The following is a 27,014-nucleotide window of genomic DNA, read 5'->3' as shown; positions in this document are numbered from 1 at the left end:
CTCCACTTCCTCTGTTGAAAGGCTGCTCCCTTTAAACCAGTCAGTTGGACTTGGCCTTGCCTTTTTGGACAATACAGGTTATCCGTTTCTAGGCTTTTGCTTCCTGCAGGGCACACACAACATTAGCTCCTCCATTTCTCCTTTCTGTGGATGAGCTTGGCTAACTCTTGGTCACGACTTCTGAGTTCTGCCCCTCGTGTTACACACGTCACTGGAAACCCCCAAACTCTGATAGCTTTGGCCTGTTGCTCCCGTTTGTGTAGCAGAGCCCCCCTCCCCCGACTGCTCTCCTCAGTTGGAATATCTTCCCATCCTGAGGATGTTGGTGCTTGGTCAGTGTTGGCTCTCGGGCGTGGGGAAGGAAGAGGGTAGGGAGGCTTAGCAGTGTGAGGCTGGGTGGGGAGAGATCCTCCGGGTGGTTTGTAGAGACAGGAACAGACTGCAGACAGTTACCTGGAATCCATCACGATGGGGCTGCTGCCTGCTCTGGGAGTCACGGAGGCCCTTGAGGCTCCTTTCTTAGTCTCTGAGCTCCTGTTTGTCGTCGGGAGCTTCTTCATGTGGAGCAGGAGGGCTGCAGCAGACGGAGGGCCCATGGTAGCTGTTGTGCTCTCCTGTCTAGGTTGCTGCTTGATGAAATCCTACGTAGCTGCTTCTGCCTTTGTAGTAGGCTGCTGGGGGCTGGGAGCCATTTCACTTTTGGACTAGTGCTAAGCTCTAACATTGCTAGAACTGAGACAAGCAGGGGCTGGGGTTTAGTGTCAGACCTGGGTGGAGGAACATATCTGCTGAAGTGAATTGTGGTGTTGCTTCTTGACGGTGGAGCTTGGGAAATACATCCCCTGCCCCTGGTTTCTAATGACATTAGTGGAGCTTTTCAGAGGCTTTTACGGGGGGTTTTCATCCATCTGTCCTAACCAGAAGTCTGGCGGTTTGTTGACAGTGAGGAGAATAAAACAGTCGGATGGCTCGAAGCCATTCGCTGCTCTGTTCATCACTTACCTCGTGCTGACGTGGGGTGCTAGCGGGCAGGAGAGCGACTGACAGCAGTGTGATGGGTGGGGACAACCGTGTTCAGTGGTTCTAGTGGCCCTCCCCTGGCAGGATGCCTGTTGGCCACTGACACTGCGCACTTCAAAGCCTGCGGGCCATCGAGGGAGGGGAAGGGGCAACCTTAGCCTGGGAGCTGGCAGTCCCCACCTTGGCTTACCAGTGGCAAGTCACCTGGCTACCAGCGACTGAGCTTTTGTTGCCCAGAGCCTTGTCCCTTCCCCTCCCGGTGAGCTGGCCTGCAGGAGGAAGCCGGGATGTGGTTTCCCATTTCACTCTGGAGTGTGTGTGTGTGTGTGTGTGTGTGTCCCCTGCCCTTACCCCCCTGTCCCAGCTGGCAGAGCCGGGTCCCCCTCCTCTGTACATACCCCTGTTGTGTGGGAATTGCTGATGTTTGTCGGTGTGTCCGTGTCTGCCGTAGACCAGGTTTTGCTGTCCCCTTCTCATGGGCAGGCACGCACTGCTCTGCTCTCGTGTTGTTCTGAGTCACGGACCGGGGGGGAGGGAGGGGGGAGACCCTAAGTAACGGGAGGGAGGGGGGGTAACTAGTGAAATAAAATAGTTCACTTCCCACTGTCTTCTCTATGGATGTGTATAATATTGAGTGTGTGTCTGGCCCTGCTGTCTCTAGCTGTTAGCCGAGTAAGTGTGACTATTAATATGAGTATGGACTGTCTGACCACGGCCGTGTATCACACTAAATAAAGTTATTTCACCAACATCTTGGCTGTCCTGCTGCCGGAGAGGGGCCTTGGCGTCTGCTTGTTCTAGGTTTAACGAGTCTGGCCTGCGTTGGTATGGTGGGAAAAAGCCAAGTTTAGTGGTTTAAAGCGTGGCTTTGAGAGGGGAACGAGGAGGGCTTTAAACTGGATTGGGGGTGTGGCTAAGACCTAGGGGGTGTGGTCTAGCAGGCAGTGGCGGTGCATCCCATTGGTGGTTGCTCAGAGGGGGCGTGGCACTGCAGCCCCCCTGAGGATCTGTTTTCCTGCCGAGGCGGTGTGAGGGCGGCGGCCGCCATGACACTGCTGCCATGATACCGCTGCTGTGATACCGCTGCCATGACCCTGCCATCACGGCCCCACCGGGATGCGGCGTTCACCACCTCACCAGGGGATGGCAGCGCCCGGGGAGAGCCCGGGGCCCGCCCTGGGAGGGCCCTGAGGGTGGCAGGAGGGGCCGGGCCTCGCTGCCTCCCCTCAGCGCCTGCCTCTCTCAGTGGCGGCCTGCTCCTGCCAGGCTGGGGCGGGTGTCACCGACCTGGGAGCACTGGTGGTCCCAGCTCCCCTCGCACTCGAGGGGCTGTGATGGGATCCCCCTTCCTGGGTGTGTGAGGTGTTTGGGGAGCCTGAAGGCAGTGCTCGGCCTTGCTGGCCACAGGGGAGCCCCCCCGCCTCCCTCCCACAGGCACCCCGCCAGGCTGGGAGAGCCTGTCCTGAGCCATCAGCACTCCCCACAGTGCTGCATCGACATCCTGGATGTGCTGACGGAGAGGGCGTACGATAATGCTGCACGACAGCAAGTAGCGACAGGAGCGGGACACCCAACGCCATCAACATACATGACAGCGCCCAGCCAGCTGCCAACGCTCATGTGGGCCACTACACCCGTGAGTAGGGGCTGAGGGCCCCAGGGGGACAGGGGATGGGGCTGGCTCTCTTCCACCAAAGTCTTGGCTTGTGTTAAATAGAGGGGTCAGCCCGTCCAGGCTGCTGGGCAGGAGAGAGATCTTTGGGCTACAGGACGCCACTTGGGATCTCTGCTAGGAGAGGTCGTTAGCAGCAGTGGGGCTGGGAGATGCCGCTTGGGGGAGATGGCAAGACCACTAGAGGGGGACACTCAGGCCAGGCAGAAACCTATGGAGCAGCTACACGTCCATGCAGACCCCACACACTATTCAGGCAGGTGAAACAATTGCCAGCAGTGTGCCCAGGTGGCCAAGAAGGCCAATGGCATCCTGGCTTGTATCAGCACTAGCGTGGCCAGCAGGGACAGGGAAGGGATCTCACCCCTGTGCTCGGCACTGCTGAGGCCGCACCTCGATGAGTGGGTTCAGTTTTGGGCCCCTCACTCCAAAAAGGCCATTGAATGACTCGAGCGTGTCCAGAGAAGGGCAACGGAGCTGGTGCAGGGTCTGGAGCACAGGTCTGATGGGCAGCGGCTGAGGGAACTGGGGGGGTTTAGTCTGGAGAAGAGGAGGCTGAGGGGAGACCTCATGGCCCTCTCCAACTGCCTGAAAGGAGGGTGCAGAGAGGGGGGATGAGTCTCTTGAGCCAAGGAACCAGCGCCAGGACAAGAGGGAATGGCCTCAAGCTGCGCCAGGGCAGGGTCAGACTGGCTCTTAGGAAGTATTTCTTTGCAGAAGGGGTTGTTGGGCGTTGGAATGGGCTGCCCAGGGCAGGGGGGGAGTCCCCATCCCTGGAGGGGTCGAAGAGTCGGGTTGACCCAGCGCTGAGGGATCTGGTGGAGTTGAGAATGGTCAGTGTGAGGTTCATGGTTGGACTGGAGGAGCTTCAAGGGCTTTTCCAACCGAGATGATTCTGGGATTCTGTAATTTATTTTCCTCCTTGTTCAGGGCAGCGTCCGAAGCCCTTAAAGAACAGGGATGTGGTGACACCGGGATCCTGGCAGGTCAAGGATGGGTGTGACACCATTATCAATTTCTCTGTCAAACACCCAGTGAGGGAAGAGTGGGCTGGGCCTGAAGGCTCTCCCATTACAGTGATCTCCTGAACCGGAGAGTTCTGGTAAGGGCAAAACGCTGCCCTAAGGTTACCAGCTGCACAAATTCACCTGAATTAGGAGTCTGGGATGGTCTCTTGAACAGGATATGGCGCTGGCTGCCTTAGAGCTGAGCTACACCCAGTCAGTGACAGCAAGATCCTACCTGTGCCTGGGACAAACTGGGATCACAGAGCCCCCAGCATGTAGCTGTGTAATTCCTTTACAAGTTCCTCAGCTTGAGGCAGCTCCTCTCTGCCTCTAGCCTAGTCTTTGCCCCCTACTTTCAAGGCCAGACCTGAGAGAGGGAGAGGGCAGGGAAGGTGGAAGACAGCATCTGGCTGCTGTGTCTGCACAGAAATGCCCTGGCTCTGCGCAGGGCAGTCTCTTACCCAGAGCATTCAGTTGGGCCCAGCAGCTGCAGTCTGACCTGCCTGGCTTGGGCAGCTCCAAAAGGTAACTCTGGTTCTGCAGGATGATGCAAATTCTGGCCCCAGTCAGCAGAAATCCTGCTCGTGATCCGGAGTGCACCTACATAACGTGGCACTCCCGTTCCAGGCCCTCTTTGGCGAGCGATGATGTTAATGCTGCGGCTTGCTCTCAGGGCTGCCAGGTGGTTGGTAGGAGTGCTGCCATTTTCTGGCACACTACTGTTTGGTTTTTTTTCCTCCCCTCAATTTATTAGGGTCGCTGCCAAAATAAAGCTTTGCAGGTGAGCAGAGCATTTCCAAGGTGCGTGTGCCAAGTCCTGCTGCAGTGGCTGGAGTTGAGGGCTGAAGGCCCAGGCCTCCCAGGGGGGCTGCGCCTGGGATGGGCATCTCAGCTTGGCTCCAGTGTGGTGTCACATTCTGCCAGCTGACAGATTAATTTCTGAAACCAGAGGGGTATGAATAACGCCATAACTCTGGTCTCTTGTGCCATAACCTGTCTGAACAGGATCTTGAAGCTCAGTAGCTTGTGGAGATCCTGAACGGAGTGGCAGAGCAGTGCTGGAGGGGTCTCTGGTGCCAGAGGCGAGACAGGGACAAAGAGTTTCAGTACAGGAAGTTTAATTTCCCTCTCCTAAAGCAGCTGATATTGTCAGGAGATCTGGGCGAGCAGAAGATGGTCCCATCAAGGAGTTAAATCAGCCTTTTGCCTCTCTCAAGTGGGTCCTGAGTCCCTCCTAAGCAGCCATAAAAGAAATGGAGTAGGTGTTAGTAGATGAGACATTGCCAAGACCTTTTCTAAGCTTCCATGGTTGCTGCTCCGGTGCTTCCCCCTACGTGAACCTGTGTAAGGAGGAACCTTACACAATCCTGCTCAGACCCATCCAGTGGTTTACAATAAAGTGGAGGGGAAGCTTTCAAAGAAAATCTCTGGGTTTGTAGGCTTTTCTCTCACAAGGGGACTGTGTGGATCCAAACACACCGGCCCCGCTCAGCACCGAGATGGAACGGGGCCGGGAGCATGCGGACGTTTGTACCGGACATTTCTCAGGTACAAGCTGCCCCGCCGTAACACAGCACAGCTGGTTTTGGGGCTGTTGCTTCAAAAAGTCAAGTTACCTGCAACACTGTCTGCTGCCCTGGTGTTAGCACCCGGAGTGGGAGCCCAGTTTTAAAGGTTCTGTGATCCCCTTGGGTTAAATCAAGGTGAAACGACAGCAGACGACCAGTTAAAATGTTTTACTTGCGGTAGAAATACTTGGAAAAGGGTAGTAAGCGATGCGGTCTCTTATATATCAGAAAAAAAAGAAAGGAAAGAAAAGGAAAGGAGAGAGAGAGTCAAAGAAATCCAGTCACCACCCCTGGATCCAGCATTGTCTCAGGTCTGGTGATATTGGGTGGTGGGTGCACACCCAGCAATGTTTTCTGTTGCCTTTTAAGTTCATCTTACCAGCTGATTTGCATACTAGACGAGGAGAGGCAGTATTCCACGAACTCATTTCCATGAGAGACGAGGAGAAGGTGGAGCGGGGGTTCTGCGCGTGCACTGAGGGGGAGTTGGGTGCACCAGCCCTCTCGTCAGATTGAGTCGTGGTCGCTATCTCCCCATCGCCTTTATTTCTCCTCCAGTTGTCACAGATTTTTGCTGACTTCTTGCTTCTTGAGCAATCATCCGGCTTCTGGGGCAGAAATGCTCACCTCTTATCAGTCCTGATCACCTCTTCAATGATGAAGTCGTTGGCAAGGCCTGCATGGTGTCAAGTTTACACAGCAGAGCCACAAAGTACTGGGATTACCCCAGTGATTAGCAGTACTTGGGCTTGATGAGAAATGTTTGGTTTCACTCAGTCCAGTTTCCCCCCTTTGAGGCTTATCTAAGGAGTTTGGGGATACAACCGCAAGAGAGTGGGGACGTGCATCCTTCGATACACTCCCGCTTCCTTGGGCGGCGTTCCTTAGAGTAATCTTAAACTAAACTGAGACTAAATTCATTAGACTAACGTCCTTGAGATTTTCTGTGTCAGTGAGTGTTTGAGGCATTCATTCCTTCAGTTCCTTACATTCGGCCAGGGAGTTACTCATTGACAGACTAAAGCTGCTCCAGTGCTCCTGACTCTTGGCCTCTCTTGCAAGTCGCTAAAAAAATCCAGTGGTGTTGGGCCTGTTATTTTCCCAGCAGGAATTGTTGAAAGATAATTACTAATTTAATCAGCAAGGACAGTTTGTGCCATTTCAGCAAAACCATATCTTGGAAGGTACTTAAGAAAACTCCTTGGAACTAGATGAGTAATCAAGGACTGTAACAAACAGAACTAACGACCAAGGCTGTACCATATAAGGAAGGAGAATTCAAAGGTTCAAACAAAGCTCAAGAAAAGTTCCTCTTCTAAAAGACCACCAAAGACCCCATGGAAGCCCCTCAGAGACCCAAGCCCCACACGTAATGACTATGAAGATATGATAATTAGTTCTGGGAAATTTAATACACATGTAACAAGAGTGATACAGGCTTTGGCTGAGGCAACATATGGCGGACACATTAGGTGGAACAATTCCCTCATGTCCCTGGCCAAATAAAGTAATGCCTGCTTGTTAACACGAAACCCAGCATTAAGGAGTTTTATTCCCTATTTTGGTGACAGAATCAGCAACTACCCGTTCGTCCCTCCAGTTCCAGAGGATAAAACGGGCTCTGATGACCAGTATAAACCCTAGCACTGGTTTGGCAGTTCAGATACCCAAGACAGGAATGTGTTTTGGGGAAGAATCCACACTTTCCTGTTAGCCCACAGGCAGTCACGGGGCCAGCGTGACGGTGGCTGCGAAGGCACCCTGCTAATTACCTCTGTGTAATGACAGGGAGGAAGCTGCCGGCAGGGGAGATGTTCCGGGAGCTCCTGCGCTCTGAAGCAGGATTAAGATGGAACGCTGAGGTTGTATTTGCAGTCCCCTGTGGAAAGGTGTGCGTGCCAGTGCTGTTTTCCAGCAGGCAGAGCACAGAGTCAGCTCTGGGGCCAGGGACCAGCCACTGAACCTTCACCCCGGCATGTCCAAGCACAACGGGGAGGGGGGAAGGGAAGAGGGAGCATTGATACCTTGCCTCGCTGCAACCCGAGCATCCTCCTTCCCTGAGGAACACGTAAATGCTGGGAGACTGGAGTGGCGAATGTCCCACAGGACACAGAGGCCTGTCTCCATAGAAAAGCTCTTTTACCTTCTCAGGGCGTTACAGTGGGCCTTCCAGGATGTCTATTTCCCTGGTAGAAAAGCTAATTTTTTTATTCTGAGCAGAAGTCTTTTTTCTAGTGTATTTTATGCTGGCTTTCTGCCCAGCAGTTGGGTTACAAGCGGCCCGGCTGGCAGTGCTGAAGCTGTGCCAGGGCTCCTGCTCTTGGCCATCTCCAGCAAGTTGCCACCGCAGACAAAATCCTCCATGGCAGCTCTTACTCCTGGCAGCGCCGAAACACCACTCTGGGCTAATCAAGGGCCGATTTCCACCACAATCAGGGGCAAAACACCCTTAAACCGAAGCTGCACCTCGTGCAGGTCCCGCTGCAAGAGCAAGGGGAGACAAACCCTGTCCCAGCTGTCCACCCAGCACCTCCTCGGGCAGTAATGAACAACCCTCCACTTCCTGAGTGGGAATAAGATGAATTCTGGTTGCTGTAGTTGTTTTATTACTTCAGTTATTACAGATAAGTGGGAAACACCGCACAGAAGGCCAGAGCAAGGGCTGTCCTGATGCCGTTTACAATGTGACACCACCATGCATTTGCACCCACTTTTGCCGGTAATGAGCATGTTTTCTCCCAGCACAGGGCACAACAGGTTTCCTCCTCTTTCTCGGAGAAAAAGCAAAGGGGAGAAGTTGGCCTCAAAGCAGCGGGGAGCTGTGCTGGGAGCACGTGGCAGGGACGGGGCTGTACCAAGGTAAGGCAGCAGGTTCAGCGAGCAAAACCCTCAACCATGCAAGCACCACCCCCAAGAGGACCTGGCCAGGTGTCCCCACAGCCCTTCACAAACCTGCTCCGGGCGTCTCAGTCCCATTTCGGGGGGGTCGTTGAGCAAAGAGGTACAAACGTGCCTTGGCAGATTAGTGCAGCTAGAGATGTGTGCTGAGTTTGAGTGGATTTTACTTCTGTTCCTCGAGTCCCAAGCAAACGCAGCAGTGTAGAGCAGAGGTAGGACAGTGGAGAAGGGAACAATTTCACATCACCGGAGAAGCGAACAGGTTGATCTCTCGGAGGACAAAGGCCATGCTTTGACCCTCTCGGCCTTACATCCTACCAACAACCCGCAGAGCAACTCCTTTAAATTAAGTCCTACTAGAAGAGAAGCACAGTCTTGCCGGAGAAGTTGCCCGCTTCCACATCAGCTTGTTTCAACACCCAGTTCCAGGAGTACAGACTAAATTCCCATCCATCTTCCAGCTAAATTAAGACTCCGTTGGGAAGCAGAGCTGATGCCTGTGCAGCCAACAGGACAGCTGTGGCTCCAGCGACAGCTGAAACTTCATGTGTCATCTCGGATGTTGAGGAAGAGAGTGGAGAGTGTTTTGCAGGGCAGCCGCCCTGGAGACGCAACAGATGGCTGCCTACTAGTGAACAGTTCTTTCCTTCTGCCTCTGGTAATCTGGAAGGGAAAGAGAAGGCACGGCTGAAAGAGCAGGAGAGGCACTCACTGATGGCAAGGGGGAATTAGCCAAAATGTTAAAGGAAAACATAGATTCTGTTTATACTCAAGTAGAGGCAGCGTGCGCTGCCCTCTTGGGTAGCAGCTGCCTTTACAACAGCATATTTGCACTCCAGCCAGTCTTTTCAGGTTATTTCAGGGCATTTAGAACAAAAGTTTGTTTAAAGTCCTCTCTTCCCCTGCTCCATATTTTCCTTCTTCACATAAGGGTTGGTTTCCATTTTATCAGGAATCCTTGTTTGGCTTGACTTGACCTCTATTTTTCCCCCCCCCTTCTATCTATGAACTTTATGGGTGCAGAAACTGAGCATTAATAGTTTTTTCCCTCAGTCAGAATTTAAACATCCTTAAGGATTAAAACCACAAGTATCAGCATAGATCCACTAGTGACAGAACCAATTCCTGTGTCATTCAAGGATAAGTAGCTGCTTCTGCAGCTCGTAAAGTTAACACTTCCACTCCACAATCATCCCATCTTTTAGCGCTGTGTCACTAAGCCCTGCTCTACAAGTTTTTCTACGTGGGCAGCTGAAGCCAGTCCTTGCTGTTTAGACTTGGTACCTGTCCTGGTCTCCAGATCAAAGCCCAGTGTTCTTCCCAACCTGCAGGCTTAATACTGTCTGAGGCCTTAGATTTGTAACAGCTAAACTCGGGTGGAATCAGCAGGGACTTTTCTCCTTTTCTCCAAGGAGAAACGCTGCTGCATGACTGGACTCGGGAGCTAGCAGGCACTCACTGTAGGGGAAGTAACGCACACGCATGGTGATTTCACGGGCCGTCTTCAGGATCTCCACGGCCTGAAAGCAGAAAGAGTTGCTCAGCAACCAGGCTGGACAGGAAGGAGGAATGCACCGCTTACATAGTGCCGCCAGCTGAGAGGCTGAAAGGAGACGGTGCATGCACAGATTTCTGCGCTCACCTTGCTGTGCTCGATGTCCTGGAAATCCACATCGTTCACCGAGAGCACCTGATCCCCTTCCTGCAGCCCAGCCCTGTGCGCATCCGAGTCGGGGATCACCTGCAGAGGGAAGAACAGAGTCGGCAGCAGTGACACTCGGCACGGCCAGCGCCGCGGCTCCCTCCCCACGGCACTGGGGAGAATGGGGAGCGCACCAGCAACACCCCCTGGGCTGGGGAGGGCTCAGGAAATGGTGCAGGACTGTCTGATTGCGGCTTGGCGCGTGGTAAATTACAGCCGTGAGTTCGGAGACGCGTATAAGGCATGGGACAGTCTCCCTGCACGCCCAGCTGGCTCAGCAACACCCAAGGGAACAGACAAAACAGATAAAATGGCAGAAGGACAGACACACCTTAGAGATGAAGATCCCCAGCTGCGAGGCTTTTCCTCCCCGGATGTTGAAGCCCAGCTGTGAGAGACACCGGCAGTGAAATGCTGTCACCCGCTTCAGCCCAAGGGTCCTTCCCGCTGCTCCCGTCTCCGGTGTTGGTGCCTCAGCGTTCGGCCCGTCCCTCCCTGCCAACCTCCGTGGCGATCTCACCTCCAACACCCGCGGGGCTCCCTGTGCTTTAGCAGCTCCACATCCCGAGATAATTGTACTTCTCTCCGCCTCACCCACGAAGCTTTCTGCTCCCTCTGCGGCACGGCCCTTCCCCTTTCCCCCACCCGTGTCCCTGGATGAGGAAAGTGCCCGCAACCTGCCCGACCTCCCCCTTGCTACGAGGATTATCATCATCCCACAGCTCGGCCTCTGCAACAACTGATTTTTGTGAGGAAAAGCCTTAGGAAGGGCAGCCGTGAATCAAACCACGGGAAACGCCACACCGAGGGAACGACCGGGCAGGGCCTGCACCTCCCCGCGGGGGCTGCGCGGCGGCACCTGTCCGGCCGCAGAGGGGTTAAACGGGGGGTCTCACCTGCGCCCCGGGCGGCTTCTTGAGGACGATGGTGCGGGGCAGGAACTGGGTGAGCTCGCTGTTGTAGTCGGGGTGATACACCCTCTGCAAACGGCAACGCGCCGCCGGCCGTCAGGCACTGGTACCCGCCGCACACCCCCCACCCCCGCCGGGGCCGCGGCCCCCCGACACCCTCCCGCGGTCCCCTCACCTCATGTGGCGGCACCCAGGCGGGCGGGCTCTCGTAAGGCGGCAGGAAAACCACCGGGAAATCATCGTAAGGTAACCGGGCCTCCATCTTGCCGCGGCCGCCTGAGGGGACGGACGTGCCGCGCCGCGCCCCGCCCCGCCCCTCGCCGCGCGCCCCGGCCCCGCGTCGCGATTGGCCGGTTGCGGCGCGTGACCTCGGTTTGAATGTTGGCGGTTACGGCGCCGCCATTACAGCGGGCAGCGGCAGCTTTAGGTGGGTCCCACCGGGGCGGTCGGGTCGAGGTAGAGCCGCTGCCGGGCTTGGCGGGTCGCTGCGCTTCTCCCCTCGGCTGGGTGTCGCGGGGAGACCGCAGGGCTTGGTCTGCCGCTGGGCGCGGCCCGCCTGGACGTCGGTAGTGGCCTAGACCTGGCCTAAGCCTCGGGGTGCCAGGTGGGGGTGGTGGGCCGCAGTGCTGGGCCCTGCCGGAGCGCTACCTCCCAGCGGGCGCTGCTCCTGCGAGGTCTCAGCCGGCTCCGCTCCTCCGCAGGGTGACTGAAAATGGTGAGGGAAGATGATAAGGTGATCCCGGTGCGGGTGGCGTTGCGCTGCCGGCCCTTGGTGCCGAAGGAGACCAGCGAAGGCTGCCAGATGTGCCTGTCCTTCGTCCCGGGGGAGCCGCAAGTAAGGGAGACAGCCCCCTGCGCCCGGGGGTCCGCAGTGCTTTCCCCCAACCCCGCCCCGGGGTGTGCTGCCGGGATGCGGCGTAGTCAGCCCTGTCTGTCTCCTCCGCAGGTGGTGGTAGGTAACGATAAGTCGTTCACTTACGACTACGTGTTCGACCCTTCTGTTGAGCAAGAGGAAGTCTTCAACACAGCTGTCAGCCCTCTCATACGAGGCATCTTCAAAGGTTTGTGGTAACTGAGGTCGAGCTCTGCTTTAACATACTGGGGGTTTTGGTGGGCTTAGCTGTGTGGAGGAAGGGGCAGTTTAATTCTCCCTTCTGACTCGCTTTTTCTTTGATCTTCTCAGAAAATAAAACCCAGTGCTATCTAGATACTGACTCCAGCCTCTAGTGAGATGTGCTAAATCTTACCTGTTTACAACCCGTTGTACTCCACAGGGTTAACAAAGTGACTTGTGTGTGTTCTTTGGGTCATTTTGGTTCCTGAAGCTATTTGTGTAAGGCAAGAGAATTTTATCAAGAGTAATACGATGAATTGATAAGCATCCCATCCCAGAAGCTGTTAGTGATGCTACAGTGGAGCTAGGATGGCAGAGGACTTATACTGTTTCTATGATTAGCTCTGGTGAAGCAACAGCACAGTCTTAAGAGAGCTCGAATAATAATTTTATCTGTGCTTTGGGGAGCTCTTCATTGACTTTTTCTCCCTTGATGTTACTAACTGCGCATAAATATTGTGTAAACAGTGAGGGGCAATGCTTTTCTGGAAGGATGCTTTTACTAGAATGTAGCTTTGTTCATCAGAGTTTCTTCTGGTTCCCGCATGACTGTCTGATCCAGACGCCCTTTGTTCCCCCAGGGTATAATGCTACTGTCTTGGCCTATGGACAGACAGGATCTGGAAAAACGTATTCTATGGGAGGTACCTACACTGCCAATCAAGAGCATGAGCCTAGCGTGGGGGTCATCCCTCGAGTAATCAAACTGCTATTCAAGGAGAAGGAGCAAAGGCAGGATTGGGAATTCATCCTCAAAGTTTCTTATCTAGAGGTAAAAGTTGTTTTGAGTTGCAAACTATTGTAAAGTTATGAATTAGAGAGAAAGTGAGCTTTAATGAGGCCACCTCCTTCAAGTAGTAGGTATTTTTATTAAATCAGAACTGAAGACTACATAAGGTCTTGTCAGGAACGGGATTCTGAGTCCTGGGTATCTTCCTCTAAAGGTAAAATGAGTAGAATGTCATGCAAAGTTTGCCACAATTTCATCATAACTGTCCATCTTCATGCGAATTGTTCTCTTGCAAGGCTGCTAACTCTGAACTGCTGTCCTGATGCTTTCAGATCTACAATGAGGATATTCTCGACCTGCTGTGCCCATCAAAAGAACGGTCTTCTCAAATCAGTATACGGGAGGATCCAAAAGAAGGCATAAAGGTCTGTTGCCCTGTTAGATATAAGTACATAAGAGGGTGACGTGGCTAGGGATGAATGTTTTGGTGAAACAACTGTTTGACTCCTGGAGCACTGCTTTCTATTAGTGCATATGAAATCATCACGACTACTCATTCCTCTCAAAATTGAGCTGTTGAGGATCCTTAAGTTTACTCAGAATAACACCAACAGGTTCAGACATTCATGACAAAGCCACTTGCAAGTCCTACTCTGACTTGTTCTGAAGGCTGATTTAGGTGAATATCTGAGAATGTTGTACTTTGGGTCCCTTCACCAAATTTCAAACTCTGTTGCAATTGTACTTGTCAGTTTGGTTGAAGTAGCACGCCACAAAGGGATCCTGTGGGGAATTATTTTAAGTGCCCAAGTTATTTCCTTAGCAGTTTTGTACAGATGTGTGCTTATAGTGTAGTGCCGAAAAACTGCGTGCTGCTGCTTGCTCTGTTTTATAGTTCAACTTCCATCCATCGGTCATGCTTCATTCGTACGGTTTCAGTTCGCAGTGGTGGGTGGGTTGTTGGTTGTCATACGCACAGTTTAGGTGTGATGACACCTGTAGCTTTCATCCATTAATGGTTCTGTTGGGTGTAATCTTGTGCTGCTCGCTGTCATCTCTAAAGTACCAGGGTGTGACTCATCCATGTGTTATAGTGGCATTGGCCCTTCAGGGAAAGCACAAACTTGCCAAGAAGCACAATCAGTCCTTCCTACTCGGTGCCCTCTGTCCTTTATGCCCTTAATACCTGCCTCCCCTCCGCTCTGTTCACACAAATACCCCACCCCCTTCAGCCAGTTTGCCCTTTCTCTGCCTGTGACCAGCCCAACTTTCAGCTCCCAGCTTGGCTACGGGGATTTCCACACAGAGTACTGAGGAGCCCTGTCTCCATCCCATCAGCTCAAGCAGGCACTGAGGAACTCAGTGCGTGCATGTAGGGAAAGGATGAGGGAGAGGAGATGCAACTTAACGTTACTGATAGGAAATTCAGAACAGATTTTTGCTGGGGGAATCCATACCAAGCCTCTGGCTTGAAGTGAGACTCTGATTCCTGTGAGTGCGTATTTACATAGAGCCTTCACTTTGCTGTAGTCTAAGACGGAAGATAATTTCTCTGATGTATGTCAGGGTGAAGTGGGAGAGGATAAATGATGCTTTCTTCCTGGATACAGATTATAGGGTTAACAGAAAGAAACGTCACCTGTGCCCAAGATACTGTCTCCTGCCTAGAGCAAGGGAACAACTCCAGAACGGTGGCCTCCACGGCAATGAACTCCCAGTCCTCACGGTCCCATGCCATCTTCACCATTTGCATTGATCAGAAAAAGAAAAATGACAAGTAAGTGTGATCGTGCAGCCACTCCTGGCAGCTTTTAGGGGTCAGGCTTCCTCAAAATTTCATAGTCCTGTCATTCTTGGTCGGGGATGAACTCAGCTGCTACTCCTGAGGCAGTCCTTTATCTGGCTGTCTCTGATATGAAGTATATCTTTCAGCCCAGTAACTCATCTGTAGTAACCACTGACTGCTCCTTTCCTAACTGCATGTTTATTTGAGAGAGTAAAATAGTTTATTTCTGCCACAGGAACAGCAGTTATCACTCCAAGCTACACCTGGTTGATCTTGCTGGCTCTGAGAGGCAAAAGAAGACCAAGGCTGAGGGAGACAGACTAAAAGAAGGTCTGTAGGAAAAGGACTGGTATAGCTTGGGTTTCTTATCGCTTTTGAGTTAATCAATTGAGTCCTTGTTGGGAAAAGCAAAGCAAGTCTTTAATTAACCCTTATAATGTGCTTTTTTTTAACCTTAAATTTTTTTATAAGGACAGAAATAACCAGTTCCTAGCTATTGAGGTGGCTGTACTCACTGTTATCTGTTTGTATGCAGGCATCAACATCAACAGAGGTCTCCTCTGCCTGGGGAACGTAATTAGTGCTCTTGGGGATGAAAATAAAAAGGGTGGCTTTGTCCCCTACAGAGACTCAAAGTTAACAAGACTGCTGCAGGGTAAGAGACGGGTGATAAAGCCTAAATCTACAGATGCGCTGTAAATGACAAAGTATCAGAAAAGCCCTCAGCCATACATCCACAGTTCAAAGCGGTAGCTGCTGTTGACAGAGGGAGTGCATTTAGTGGTTTCATTCCTCTTCTCACTGAAGCTAGACCGCTTCTGTACTCTTATTTTTAGGTTGCAGATGCATTGAGATGGATTCATTTAGAAGTCCTGCTCTTTTGTGGTTTCTATGTGATAGGAGAAAACTAGACAAATTCAGTGCAATTTTTTGGTGGGGAGAAGGAAGATAAGTCTGGAAGCAGACATCTATTATTACACCCTAATTATAGCTCCTTACTGGAGGATGTCACAAGCAGAAGCTCAAGCTCTCTGTGCCTTCACTGTGCGCTTCATATTTGTTTTGTTTTCTTAGTCTGAATATCTGATGGTATTTGTGGTACTTATTTTTCAATAGTTGCAATGGTCTTTTAATACATTTTATCTAAGTTAGCCCTTAATGTGAGCATAGCTGTTTTAATGCAATTTACTGGGATTTTTTTGGTAGTTAAATAATTTGGTAGAAAAAGTTAGTCTTCAGTATCTTCCGTATCTGAAAGTATTGAATAAAAAGACACTGGATTATGCAGAGCTGGATGTGGGGCCCTTTTCTGATTAAAAGGTTTTAAGTATCCAATATGTGTTAGTGTAAAACCAAAGGATAAAATGCCATGCAGCTTGACGATCGGAACAAATAATGTTCTTAGCCACTAATTCTTTAAATTGGAAGATCAGATGTGAATTCTGATGTCTGGATATCCATGGAGGTCTTGAGTATTATTGTGCGGGAGAAGGGAGGGGAAAACCTAAAAACTATGCCAGAAACAGCATACAGAAATTGCATCAATTACAGAAATTGCTTAACAGAACAACAATATTACTGGGGCTTCTGATGTGAAATCCTTGGTGCGTAGAGTTGAGATGTAACTTTTGGGACTTTGGCTTTCAAAAAAGCGCTTTAGTTTAGTACTGACTGGGGCAGAGGAGAAAGGAGGTGACAATGACACAAAACCACAGCGGGATATCTTCAAGGTGTAGTATGGAGCCGCACTCGTGCGGTCTCAGATATCTTAGTGATGATACGTTACTGGTCATTCTTGCTCTGTCTGAGCTTTGATTATGCCTCGTTTTCCTTCGCAGATTCTCTGGGTGGTAACAGCCACACTCTCATGATTGCCTGTGTAAGCCCAGCGGACTCCAATCTAGAAGAAACTCTAAATACTTTGCGTTATGCTGACAGAGCAAGAAAAATAAAAAATAAACCAATTGTCAACCTTGATCCCCAGGCAGCTGAGTTGCATCATCTAAAGCAGCAGGTATTGGGTGCTTCCTTCATGTGAGAGGAGTCAATCTGTGCTTTTGGTACTAAGCTCAGTGAACAGCAAGCAGAGACAGGGTGCCTAGCCACACAAAATGTGCAAAAAATATTTAGTATGTGTTTTTCCGGCTCTTGAGATGGCTGTATAAGTGCTGTAAAGGGAATACGTGAATATTTCTTGTAATTCTACAGCAACTATTCAATGCCGTAGAGAAATAGTAGTGTTATTGTGATTGACATGTCCCTTCTGCCGAACAAATCATCGCCTGGCCGTTAGGCTACAGGCAAAATCAGAAATACAGTGCTGGTTGCCTCGCTGACATCACCTGCCTGTGTCCAACACAGAGTGGGGAGTGGAGAATGTTCCTGTGTGGGCAGCTTCAGAGGGAAATCAGTTGCATAAACTAAAATTAGTTAAACCCGAAGCTGGAAGTGCCTAAGGGCTTGTCTACCAATGCGAGTTAACCAGGTTTACTGTGCCTGCTTGACTGTGTGTCTATGCTACAGTGTCATGCTACCTCTCCCCAGAAAAACTCAGTGATCTTGTTCCACAATGGATCACTTACTGCATGGGAGTGTTCACCAGAGCCTAGTGAATGTTTATTAATGCACTGTAAATTCAAGTCACGTATTCAAGCAGCTTGGGAAGGCAAGTTATCCGACTCTTTATCTCATGTAGCAACAGAGCATTGATTCAGCAAAGCGGGAGACCTGCCCTTTGGACCAGCAAAGCCTCCGACAGCCTGCCCAGAGCAGTGTGTCTGCTCTCTGGGGGTGACGTAGCATGCTCCCATCTGAGCGTTCCTGACAAAGTAGCTTTTTTTTAGGAGTAAATGACTTGAAACAGATCAGGTTGCTACAGTATTTCCACAGGCAATGGTAAAAGGACAGTTGACAGGTGACTCTTAAGACTAAATCTTAACCGTGTTCCTTCAACCATCTATTTACTATATGGGAGAGGTTTGCAACTAGCAATTGTTTGTCTTTCTAGGTACAACAGCTACAGGTGTTACTGCTGCAGGCCCATGGAGGGACCCTCCCAGTGTCTATCAAGTAAGCTTTGTAGATTAATGTTTGATGTAACCGATGGCCATCACACACCAGCAAAGGCTCTAGATCTCCTTTGCTCTAGACAGTGCTGTAAAGTGAGGGTAGAGCAAGCTGGTTGTTTTCTAATAGGATCTGGACAATTTTTTCTCCTTTTTGTTCTTTTTGTCATGCTTACTGGCATTCCATGCATGTATGGGTCATTTAGTTTTGTAGCAAACCCCTTAAGATTTCAACAATCCATTGTAGAAAATATGAGAGGAACTAGGCAATGTCTCCTAAGTATCTGTTTCTCAGACTTAGCTATCCCTTTTTCCTCCTCTCTTCTACCTCTAAATGTAGGGCACCTCCATTTGCATTGTTCCTAGAAGCACAGAATGCAGGGAAGAATTGGACTGTGTAGGTCTTGTCTTCTGAGGATGTTTCAGAGTACATGCAGTTTACAGACTTGCTATTTGTTGAACAGCATTACTGTTTCAAAAGTGTTTTCTTCTCTTGCAAATGTTTGGTATGCTGTATTATTTAAACTTTTGAATTCATATTAGACTTCCTCCAGTTATTTTAGTGCGTCTGCTACAGCCTATATTTATTGTAAGTTATTTAGGAAACTTGGAGGTAACTTCAGTGCTATTGCAAACCTCTAGTGAAGTCATGCTCACAAGCAAACTGGTCCTTAATGTTTCAGTAGTATGGCACCTTCAGAGAATCTTCAGTCCCTGATGGAGAAGAACCAGTCACTAATGGAAGAGAACCAAAAGCTGAGCCAAGGGCTTAGTGAGGCTGCTGGTCAGACAGCACAGATGTTGGAGAGGATCATTCTGGTAAGGTTTAGTTACTCAAGAAGAGCTCTAAGTTGCATGACTTCCCCTTTTAGCCGAAGATCAATCAGTAGCAGCTCCTGCACTAATGGCATGTTGGGACACTCTCTCCTTAATGTTCCTTTCACATTTATTTCAAATCTTTAGCTATCAGTCACAACCAAAAGTCTTCCAGAGCCTGTCAGTGCCTATAGATCTGCTGGCTTCAGTGGAGAAAAGTAGACCTGAATCTTTCAGCTTTTCCGTTGCTTTAATGTTTTAAATACCAGCACTTGCGCATGTGCTCTTTTCCGTCTTCTCCACCCCACTCTGCTTTGTTTCAATTCACCGCAGTATATTTTCCTGTGAAAAAAAGGGTGTGAAGTCTAAACAAACTGGTGGTGGTAATCATGCAGGATCTTTCAGTGTGTTGATTTGCCACAGACTGACAACGTAATTTTGCTGCGAATAAATTAGCTGTTTTCTTCTTATCTTGCTTTTCCTACAATTCAGTACAATTCTGACTTCTCTTAGACAGAACAAGAAAATGAGAAGATGAACGCCAAACTAGAGCAACTTCAGCAACATGCTGTGTAAGTCTGTTTCCACACCCTACTCCTGCTGAGGAAATGTCTTCCAGCATTAAATGGTTTTGTGGGGATGAACTGGGTACAGTCAATTTGTGTCTGTTCATCCAGAACTCATTTGTATGTTCAGTGGGAGAAGTTGCTCCTTACTGGCAAGCGTGACACAAACATGCCACGTAATTGTGGGTTTATTCCCATGTCTGCACTGCAGGTGCAAGCTTGATCTGCAGAAGCTGGTAGAGACTGTGGAAGATGAGGAACTAAAAGAGAATGTAGAGGTGATTCGCAATCTGCAGCAAGTGTTGGCTCAGTTGCAGGTAAGACTGAATCCAGGGAGAGAAGAGTGTGTGTCAAGTGAGTTTACTAATGAAACAGAGGGTTCCTCTGCTGAGTGGTGGATTCCACTCTGCAGAAACCTTGCTTAAGGAGCCCAGGAACTACAAGTATTGAATGACTCTTGGTATCCACTTCAAAACAAACTGTCCTGCTGTGTTTTAATGCTGCAGAAAAACCACTGGTGGGGGGGAAACAGGAATAGTCTCCGTGAAAGAATGTGATAGTAGGAGATTAGCATGGATTTACAATCCAAAAGTTGGAAGGAGAGCAGTGTGCCCAGGTGGCCAAGAAGGCCAATGGTATCCTGGCTTGTATCAGCACTAGCATGGCCAGCAGGGACAGGGAAGGGATCTCACCCCTGTGCTCGGCACTGGTGAGGCCGCCCCTCGATGAGTGGGTTCAGTTTTGGGCCCCTCACTGCAAAAAGGCCATTGAATGACTCGAGCGTGTCCAGAGAAGGGCAACGGAGCTGGTGCAGGGTCTGGAGCACAGGTCTGATGGGGAGCGGCTGAGGGAACTGGGGGGTTTAGTCTGGAGAAGAGGAGGCTGAGGGGAGACCTCATGGCCCTCTACAACTCCCTGAAAGGAGGGTGCAGAGAGGGGGGATGAGTCTCTTGAGCCAAGGAACGAGCACCAGGCCAAGAGGGAATGGCCTCAAGCTGCGCCAGGGCAGGGTCAGACTGGCTCTTAGGAAGGATTTCTTTGCAGAAGGGGTTGTTGGGCGTTGGAATGGGCTGCCCAGGGCAGGGGGGGAGTCCCCATCCCTGGAGGGGTTGAAGAGTCGGGTTGACCCAGCGCTGAGGGATCTGGTGGAGTTGGGAACAGTCAGTGTGAGGTTCATGGTTGGACTGGAGGATCTTCAAGGGCTTTTCCAACCGAGATGACTCTGTGATTATAAAGTTGAGCAACCCAAATTGCAGGGACCTGAAATTGTTAAATAGAAGTTGCTAAATCTTTGTCTAATTGAGGAACTTCTCTGTTCTCCCTTGCTGGACATTCCTCCTGTTCCCAGACTCCTTACTCTTCTGAGGAGCTGGCTGCCAGTGCTGGAGTTCAGGGAGGACTAGTAAGAGTGTCTTGTGCAGCTAGTCTGGGAGAAGTACACTTGCTTTACTAAAGGAAGAAGACAATGGCATCCTCTTTCCAGAGACAGTCTTTGGACAGAGGAGAATAATGTTACACTTTGTCTTAATAGGCCAACAGACAGATACTAACTTCATTTGACTTCATCTTTCACTTCTTTAACAAAACTTTTTTCTCTTTGTCCTATATAGAGTGAAAATGCTGCTACAATGGAAGCTGCTGCAGAGGTGGCAAACTCTGAGCAGGATGCTACAGCTGTAAGTGAGGGGAGTCCAACAGTGCAGACCTTAACAGGGGCATATTTTTATCCCCTCAGTGCTCTTTTATCTGCGTCCTTATACTAGTTTTCTAATCCAGATGTTTGGTAAATGTGTCACCTTTCTATGCCCTTATTCGCTCAATGTGTTCAAGATCAATAACCTGTTCTCATTTCTAAATATTTTTTATGTAAAAAATGAATTTGAAGTGTTCTGCAGAGACTGTGATTATCTAGTTAAGAGCTTTGGATCAGCCTCTCCAGTTCATCGCTCTGTCTCCTCCAGGAAGCAGAAATGGGCCAGGATACCAAGAGATCCCCAGATGACTTCACCACTCAACATGCCCTCCGTCAAGCGCAGATGTCCAAAGAGCTGCTTGAACTGAATAAAGCCCTGGCTCTGAAAGAGGCTCTTGCCAAGAAAATGACTCAGAATGATAGTCAGCTGGAGCCCATTCAGTCCCAGTACCAGGTGAACTCTTCTGAAATAGTTCTTGGAAGGATATGTTCGGTTTATTTTCCCCAATTAATGCAGTGAGTCCATGCTGAGGAGGGAAGGGAGATGATCTGTCCTCTCATGCACATGTTCTTATTGGTCTATCTATTTCTTTAAGCTGGGTCACTGCCCCCTTGGGTGTAGGGGGGAGTTGACTACGTGTGTCAGCGGAGAAGGTGGGGAATGACCATGCCCAGCTGGCTACAAACAGCTCTACCACCAGAAGATGGTCTTTTCCCTGCAATAAGCTGTTAGCCACTACAGTTCTACGTGAAATGGGCTTCTCTGCTTTTTGCTCAGAGGCTTGCTTGGCTGTACCAACCCAAATTGCAAGTACTTCATCGTTACCTCTCATAGTACAGCCAGCTGAGCTGGCTTCCCCTGTGTTGGGATTGCCCGTCTCTGAAATTGTTCAGTCATAACTTTTAGTTTGTCACCATGGTTCTGTGGACCGACTAAGATTTCAGGGTTCGACAGACTAACTCTTTGGACATTTGTCCTGCTTTTAGACAAGGTGGTTTACAGCCTGTTGGAAAGGAACATGGTTTCTCGAGGCTTCCTGCCTTAAAGTGGTGTCGCAGAGTGTAGTTTCAAGGTTTTTATTTGGAGGCTTATTACTCTTGTCCTTTCTAGACTAACATCAAGGATCTGGAATTGGAGGTCAGCAGTTTGCAAAAAGAAAAGGAGGAGTTGATCCTTGCTCTGCACATGGCAAAGAAGGATGTCAACCATGCCAAGTAAGCCAACTACGTGAGCTGTGTGGCTTAGAGCACTGAAAATTGTGTTAAAATTCACGGTCTTGCACGTTTACTATTTGTAAAAGGTCTTATTTTGATGCAAATGCATCTCTTTAACATGGCCGTGGGAGTTGTATGAATTGCAGAGAAGCCTGATAGTGGGCTTTTGTCAGTGGGAAAGATAATCGCTTCATTTTTCATGAGGTGGCTCTAAAATTGGGGAGTACTTGTTTGAGAATAACAGTAATTGGGGGGACTGTTTTTAAAGTGTGATTTTTTTTTTTTTAAATATTTTTTTTAACAGGCTGAGTGAACGGCGTCGGAAAAGACTTCAGGAGTTGGAAGGGCAAATTAATGAGCTGAAGAAAAAGCTGAATGAGCAATCAAAGCTCTTAAAGCTGAAGGAATCTACAGAACGCACCGTCTCCAAACTGAACCAGGAGATCAGGGTAACTAACCCTAGCATGGAGTTCTCGGGCTTGCTCCCCTGTAGATAAAGCAGCTTCCAGACAGATGGCACTCACTTTGTTTTTTAGGCTGAGAACACCAGGTTTTGGCAAGACTCCTTATTGTAATACAATAGGCGGGTGGCTACTGAGACTTGCAGGGATAGAAGTCCAAAGGGTCTTCTAGCTGTTCTGATAACATATTGCCTCAACTGAATCACTTGACTTCTCTTTGATTCCCATGTGTGTACCGTGCACGTGTTAGTCTTCCCTTTATGCCTTAAAAGATTAATTCCTGGGTTTTAGCACTTTGAGATCATCCTTAGGCACGTACTCTGAGTGGGCACCATGCTGTAGTATTTCCTGCCTGCCACCCACCGCCCCTGACAGACCCACTAGGGAAATGTAGGTTGAAACTACCCAGAATGCAAATACTGGACAATTCTTCCAGCCATTTCTATTTTTCAGGAAATGAAAAGCCAGAGGGTACAGCTAATGCGCCAAATGAAAGACGATGCTGAGAAATTCAGGCAATGGAAACAACAGAAGGACAAGGAAGTGATCCAGCTGAAAGAACGGGTGAGCAAACAATAAGCCCCCAAACTGTACCTCCCTCTGAGGAGTGAAACAAATCATTAAAGTGTTTGCTGCAAGGCTTTGTTTAACTAGCAAGCATCTGAAACATCTGGGGAGTGCTTTGAAGATAGTGTTAGTTCATATGGTGGCCACCTTTCATCAGTTGTCATAAATGGACTCGCTTGCTTATGTCTGGAGATCTTAAAGCTCTCAACACAGTTGTCATGATTCAGCTCTGAAGCAGAAGGCAAAAATATTTAATATTTTTAAGTATTTAAAGTTGTAGGGTTTGGCCACAGAACAGGAGGTATGAACTTTCAAAGGAATATTGAATCTGCAGGTAAACAGCATTGTTAATGAAATCCAGCTGCTTGTAGCAGTCAAGTGTAATGGACAGCAAACATCTGGACCTCGGGTTCTGGTCTGACAGGAATTCTTACTGCAACAAGTTTGTTCCTCAGTGCTTTGGGATGCTGAGTCTTAAACTTCTGGTTTGCAGTCTCTCACAGCCTATAGGCTCCTAAACCTTTTTAATGGGAGATGTGAAGCCCCTTCTAGTCACTTTAAGCTGAACATCTATTTGTTCCGAGACGCTGCACGGCTTAAGCTTGTAATGATCAGTAAAATCATTACCATGAATACATTTGCTATTCTGCAAATGTAATTATTCTGTTCCAAGAAGTGTGAAACTGGCCATAGATATTAATGTGACGTGTGATTTTTTTCTATCTGTCTTAACCTTATTTCCCTGCAGGATCGCAAGAGACAATATGAGCTACTGAAGCTAGAACGAGATTTCCAGAAGCAGGCCAACGTACTTCGGCGCAAAACAGAAGAGGTAAGGAGCCAACATCTTCTAGAAACTCCTGACCAATTTCTAAAGGTCTGCAAAGTGTGGCTGGAGTTGTCATAGGCTATGCAGAAACTTCTTAAAAGCAGTTTGGAGGCCTAGAAATAGGTGCTTTTCTTTCTGTAGAGAAATACCGTGCTTTTGTGTTTGAGGGATTCTAGTTAAATCTGCTCCTTAAAGACTAAATTACCTGTTGAGCATCAGGCTGCTGTGGCAAATCTGTTACAGCTCGGCAGTGTGAAATGAGCTTGGGTGGTGGATATGCTCGATTGCAGTTAAAAATTCTTTCAGGACATCTGTATAGAAGAAATGCATCTTGAAACCATTGTTTTGGATGCTGCCTTCTACCTTTAGGCCTAGAAGCAGATTCTCTTGAAACTGGGCATCAGCGAAGGGACTAAAGTCAAGAGCTCTAGTCATCGCTTAATTCTAAAGTTGTTCTGATTGTATTAACCTTATGCTCTCTACTCCTTGTCTCAGTCTCTGGCTTGCACTGTGAATGCCTCATGTTTTCAACCACTGTGGATTAAGTGAAGTAACTACTGTTCAGCTTTTGTATAAAATGTTTTACAGGCAGCGGCTGCTAACAAGCGCCTGAAGGATGCTCTGCAGAAACAACGGGAGGCTGCAGATAAACGGAAGGAAACTCAGAGTCGGGGAATGGAAGGAGTTGCTGCACGAGTAAAAGTGGGTGACAGTGTTGTGCATTCCAACAAACAGTGGGCAGGCTTAGCTTTAACACAGCTGGTGCTGCTGGGCTCGATGACTGGGGAGCAGAGGGGAGGGAGATGGGGTTTCATATTAAGGGAGGCAATGTGATTATTCAAGTTATCTGTGAAAGCATTTCAGAGAAGGATTCAGTCCTGAAGTTGAGACTACAATGAACACTATACTGGTTTTTGGGCTTTCATGTTTTTATTTTTTCCTTCAGAGCTGGCTTGCAAATGAAGTAGAGGTTCTCGTTAGTACTGAAGAGGCTCGACGGCACCTTGCAGACCTGCTGGAGGACAGAAAGATCTTGGCACAGGAGCTCCTTCAGCTTAAAGAGAAGAAAGAGGCTGGGGAAAACCCACCTCTAAAGCTCCGGGTAAGAGAGAGGGAAATGCCATTTTTCCTGTCCCACACCTCTGGCTGTTCCTCAAGTTCTGTCACTTATTCGCTCCTATTTGACCTTTTTCCCTCAGAAGGTAGGCATGGAGATGGTTCCCTTTCTGGGAGAAAGGGTTAATGTTACTGTCCATGTCAGGGAACAGAGTTGCTGAAGTAACTTGAGAATCTGGTGGATGTGAGCAGGTCACACCCCTTATCAAGGACTTTATGCTTTTGGGAAGGAACAATGGAATTTAAGCTATGAAGAGATACTTGGAGGCATTTATAATAGTGTGGTTCCTCTTTGCTGAAATGTCTGTGTGTGAAAGGCCAGTCTTGTGTGCACTTCTTCACCTATTGCTCACTTCTGTCCATCGCTGCAATTCTTTAGAGACGCACCTATGCTGTTGAAGATTGGCAGGCTTCGGAGATGGACCTTTCCATATCTAAGCAGATAGAAAGTCTGGAAACTGAGATGGGGCTCAGGTAAGGAGAACAACTGATTTGCACAGCCTTGCTTTCATTTGTTTTTTTTTCCCCTCACCTCTATCTACAACTCTCCTGTGAAACAGAGAAGGAAAAATAACTTATACACTGGCACTAAAAATAAGACTATGTGGTTTTTGTGGTTTGAATTTTTTTCAAAATGTGAGGCTATGACTCTGTCACTTAAATTACTTTTCTTCTTATCTGTGAGTGTCTCTGCATGAGGGAAACACTGCGCTTTTGGTGGGAAGTGTGGAGGGGAGGAGAAACTCCCAGGTACAGCACTGCAGACTCCAGCTGCTCTCCTGAGCAGTCAAAATTTGAACTTGAACTATTTTGTCTAATATCCTGGTAACAGTAATCTTAGCCCAGAGACTAGCCCAGGTTTTCTCCCATGTTGTAACCTCAAATACGTGTGTTCTTCCAAAGGAGTGCCCAGATAGCTGATCTACAGCAGAAACTCTTAGACGCAGACAACGGAGATCGTGCGAAGCAGCGCTGGGACACTATTGCAACAATTCTAGAGGCTAAATGTGCCTTGAAGTATCTCCTTGGAGAGGTAAATTCTGAATTTTCCTATTTTATCACTAAAACAAAGGATCTAAGTCTGCTTAGCCAGGAGTGAAAGGAAGTGACTAACAGGCTGACAGCAGAGATGAATTCAAGTGAAGTACTCTTGTACTGGATGAGGCTTATTCCCTCACAACTTCTGATTAAAATAGTCTCCTGAACTCTGTAGATCACTGTGGGGAGTGAAATCCAAAAAACAAGGAAGAGGGAAATGGAATAGACGTGGGTCTGGAGAGAGCAGCTAAAGCTGTGCTTACAGAAGGCTTGTGTGGGAACAGTAAAAGGGAAGAGAGAAATTTCAGAAGCGGAAGAGAAAAAAGTACCTAAAAATACTTCCTGAATAAGTAGGCAGTCTGCAGGAAAACAAGGGGAGTGCTCTGAGGTCAGTGTGTAGGCAGTGGAATGGATGTTTGAGATGGGAGAACAAGACTGGGAGGAAAAGAGTAGGAATTGGGCTGATGTGGAATCAAGGAAAGAGCAACTGGATGGCAGAATTATATACTAGTCCCTGGTGCTTGGGAACTAAAGGTAAAAGAATAACAGAGCTAATATGGGAGAACATTCATTTTTGGGGTCTGCCCAAGTACTCAGATTTCAAGTGCTGCAGGAAAGGAGATTAATCTAGAACTGTTACCAGGACTTCCTGCTACCTGTTTTGCATTTCCATAGTAGTGGTCCAGCACTGAATCTCTCACCTTGTCTCCTTGTTACTGATGGCCAGCACAGCCCTTCGGGTGGCTGGGAGTGAGACTGGAATTCTTCACCTTTGGGCTGCAGTGTGTCTGTCCTGACAGATGCTATGAAACATGGAACTCATGGACCCAAGCGATCGTCTTGCTTTTGTCTTTCAGCTGGTCTCCTCGAAAGTGCAGGAAAGCAAGTTGGAGAGCAGCCTTCAGCAGAGTAAAGCCAACTGTTCAGACATTCAAAAGCTGCTGATTGAAGAGCGAAACCACGTAACAGAGATGGAGGCTGAGTTCCAAAATCAGCTTTTGGTGCAGGAACAACAACACCAGGAAAAGGTAAAACAGAAGTGATAGAAATCTTGAGAGTTTCTGTGTCTTGGGACTCTGATTCCTAAATCCGCTCAGAGATAAAGGCAAAGGGGATGTGCCCAAACCAACCTGTGGCTATATGTCTGATCAAGATTTGTTAGACTCTTGCAGATAGTAAACAAAATCTTGCTTTTAGTCTTTTGTCCTGTGCAAGTTTTTTCATTCAGTAACTTTTCACA

General features: G+C 48.9%; 2 protein-coding genes across 8 annotated transcripts in view; one reads left to right on the top strand and one right to left on the bottom strand.

Annotated features, from left to right (window-relative positions):
• The first annotated feature begins 2,080 nt into the window (after window positions 1-2,080).
• KIF4A (kinesin family member 4A) overlaps window positions 2,081-27,014 on the top strand; it is a 30,541-nt gene continuing 5,607 nt past the window's right edge. The window contains exons 1-24 of one of the 4 annotated variants that reach the window (XM_074834850.1): window positions 2,081-2,656; window positions 11,480-11,613; window positions 11,725-11,839; window positions 12,474-12,664; window positions 12,955-13,047; window positions 14,233-14,399; window positions 14,644-14,738; window positions 14,944-15,063; window positions 16,247-16,422; window positions 17,416-17,477; window positions 18,157-18,292; window positions 18,803-18,861; window positions 19,067-19,172; window positions 20,466-20,531; window positions 20,817-21,002; window positions 21,660-21,763; window positions 22,068-22,212; window positions 22,678-22,788; window positions 23,540-23,623; window positions 24,209-24,322; window positions 24,567-24,722; window positions 25,116-25,210; window positions 25,640-25,769; window positions 26,632-26,802. In XM_074834850.1, coding sequence (XP_074690951.1) covers window positions 11,491-11,613; window positions 11,725-11,839; window positions 12,474-12,664; window positions 12,955-13,047; window positions 14,233-14,399; window positions 14,644-14,738; window positions 14,944-15,063; window positions 16,247-16,422; window positions 17,416-17,477; window positions 18,157-18,292; window positions 18,803-18,861; window positions 19,067-19,172; window positions 20,466-20,531; window positions 20,817-21,002; window positions 21,660-21,763; window positions 22,068-22,212; window positions 22,678-22,788; window positions 23,540-23,623; window positions 24,209-24,322; window positions 24,567-24,722; window positions 25,116-25,210; window positions 25,640-25,769; window positions 26,632-26,802 — 2,805 coding nt within the window. In that variant the 5' untranslated portion in view covers window positions 2,081-2,656; window positions 11,480-11,490. Of the gene's footprint in view, window positions 2,657-11,158; window positions 11,614-11,724; window positions 11,840-12,473; window positions 12,665-12,954; window positions 13,048-14,232; window positions 14,400-14,643; window positions 14,739-14,943; window positions 15,064-16,246; window positions 16,423-17,415; window positions 17,478-18,156; window positions 18,293-18,802; window positions 18,862-19,066; window positions 19,173-20,465; window positions 20,532-20,816; window positions 21,003-21,659; window positions 21,764-22,067; window positions 22,213-22,677; window positions 22,789-23,539; window positions 23,624-24,208; window positions 24,323-24,566; window positions 24,723-25,115; window positions 25,211-25,639; window positions 25,770-26,631; window positions 26,803-27,014 lie in introns of those variants that run through there. The other 3 variants (XM_074834852.1, XM_074834853.1, XM_074834849.1) reach the window with 3 other exon arrangements.
• PDZD11 (PDZ domain containing 11) lies at window positions 7,836-11,074 on the bottom strand. Of its 4 annotated transcripts, XM_074834855.1 has the most exons (6): window positions 10,954-11,074; window positions 10,764-10,847; window positions 10,199-10,255; window positions 9,808-9,906; window positions 9,625-9,685; window positions 7,836-8,828 (listed from the first exon to the last, which is right to left on the bottom strand). In XM_074834855.1, the coding sequence occupies exons 1-6, from the start codon at window positions 11,038-11,040 to the stop codon at window positions 8,794-8,796; spliced, it is 423 nt and encodes a 140-aa protein (XP_074690956.1). In that variant the 5' UTR covers window positions 11,041-11,074; the 3' UTR covers window positions 7,836-8,793. The 4 variants fall into 4 exon arrangements, with proteins under 4 accessions (XP_074690956.1, XP_074690955.1, XP_074690959.1 ...); XM_074834854.1 differs by lacking the exon at window positions 9,625-9,685; XM_074834858.1 differs by lacking the exon at window positions 10,764-10,847 and having other exon boundaries at window positions 10,954-11,073.

Source organism: Strix aluco, chromosome 10, assembly GCF_031877795.1.
Source record: "Strix aluco isolate bStrAlu1 chromosome 10, bStrAlu1.hap1, whole genome shotgun sequence".
NCBI lineage: Eukaryota > Metazoa > Chordata > Aves > Strigiformes > Strigidae > Strix > Strix aluco.
Note: the sequence above shows the minus strand (reverse complement) of the source record. Positions and strands in the feature narration are given on the sequence as shown.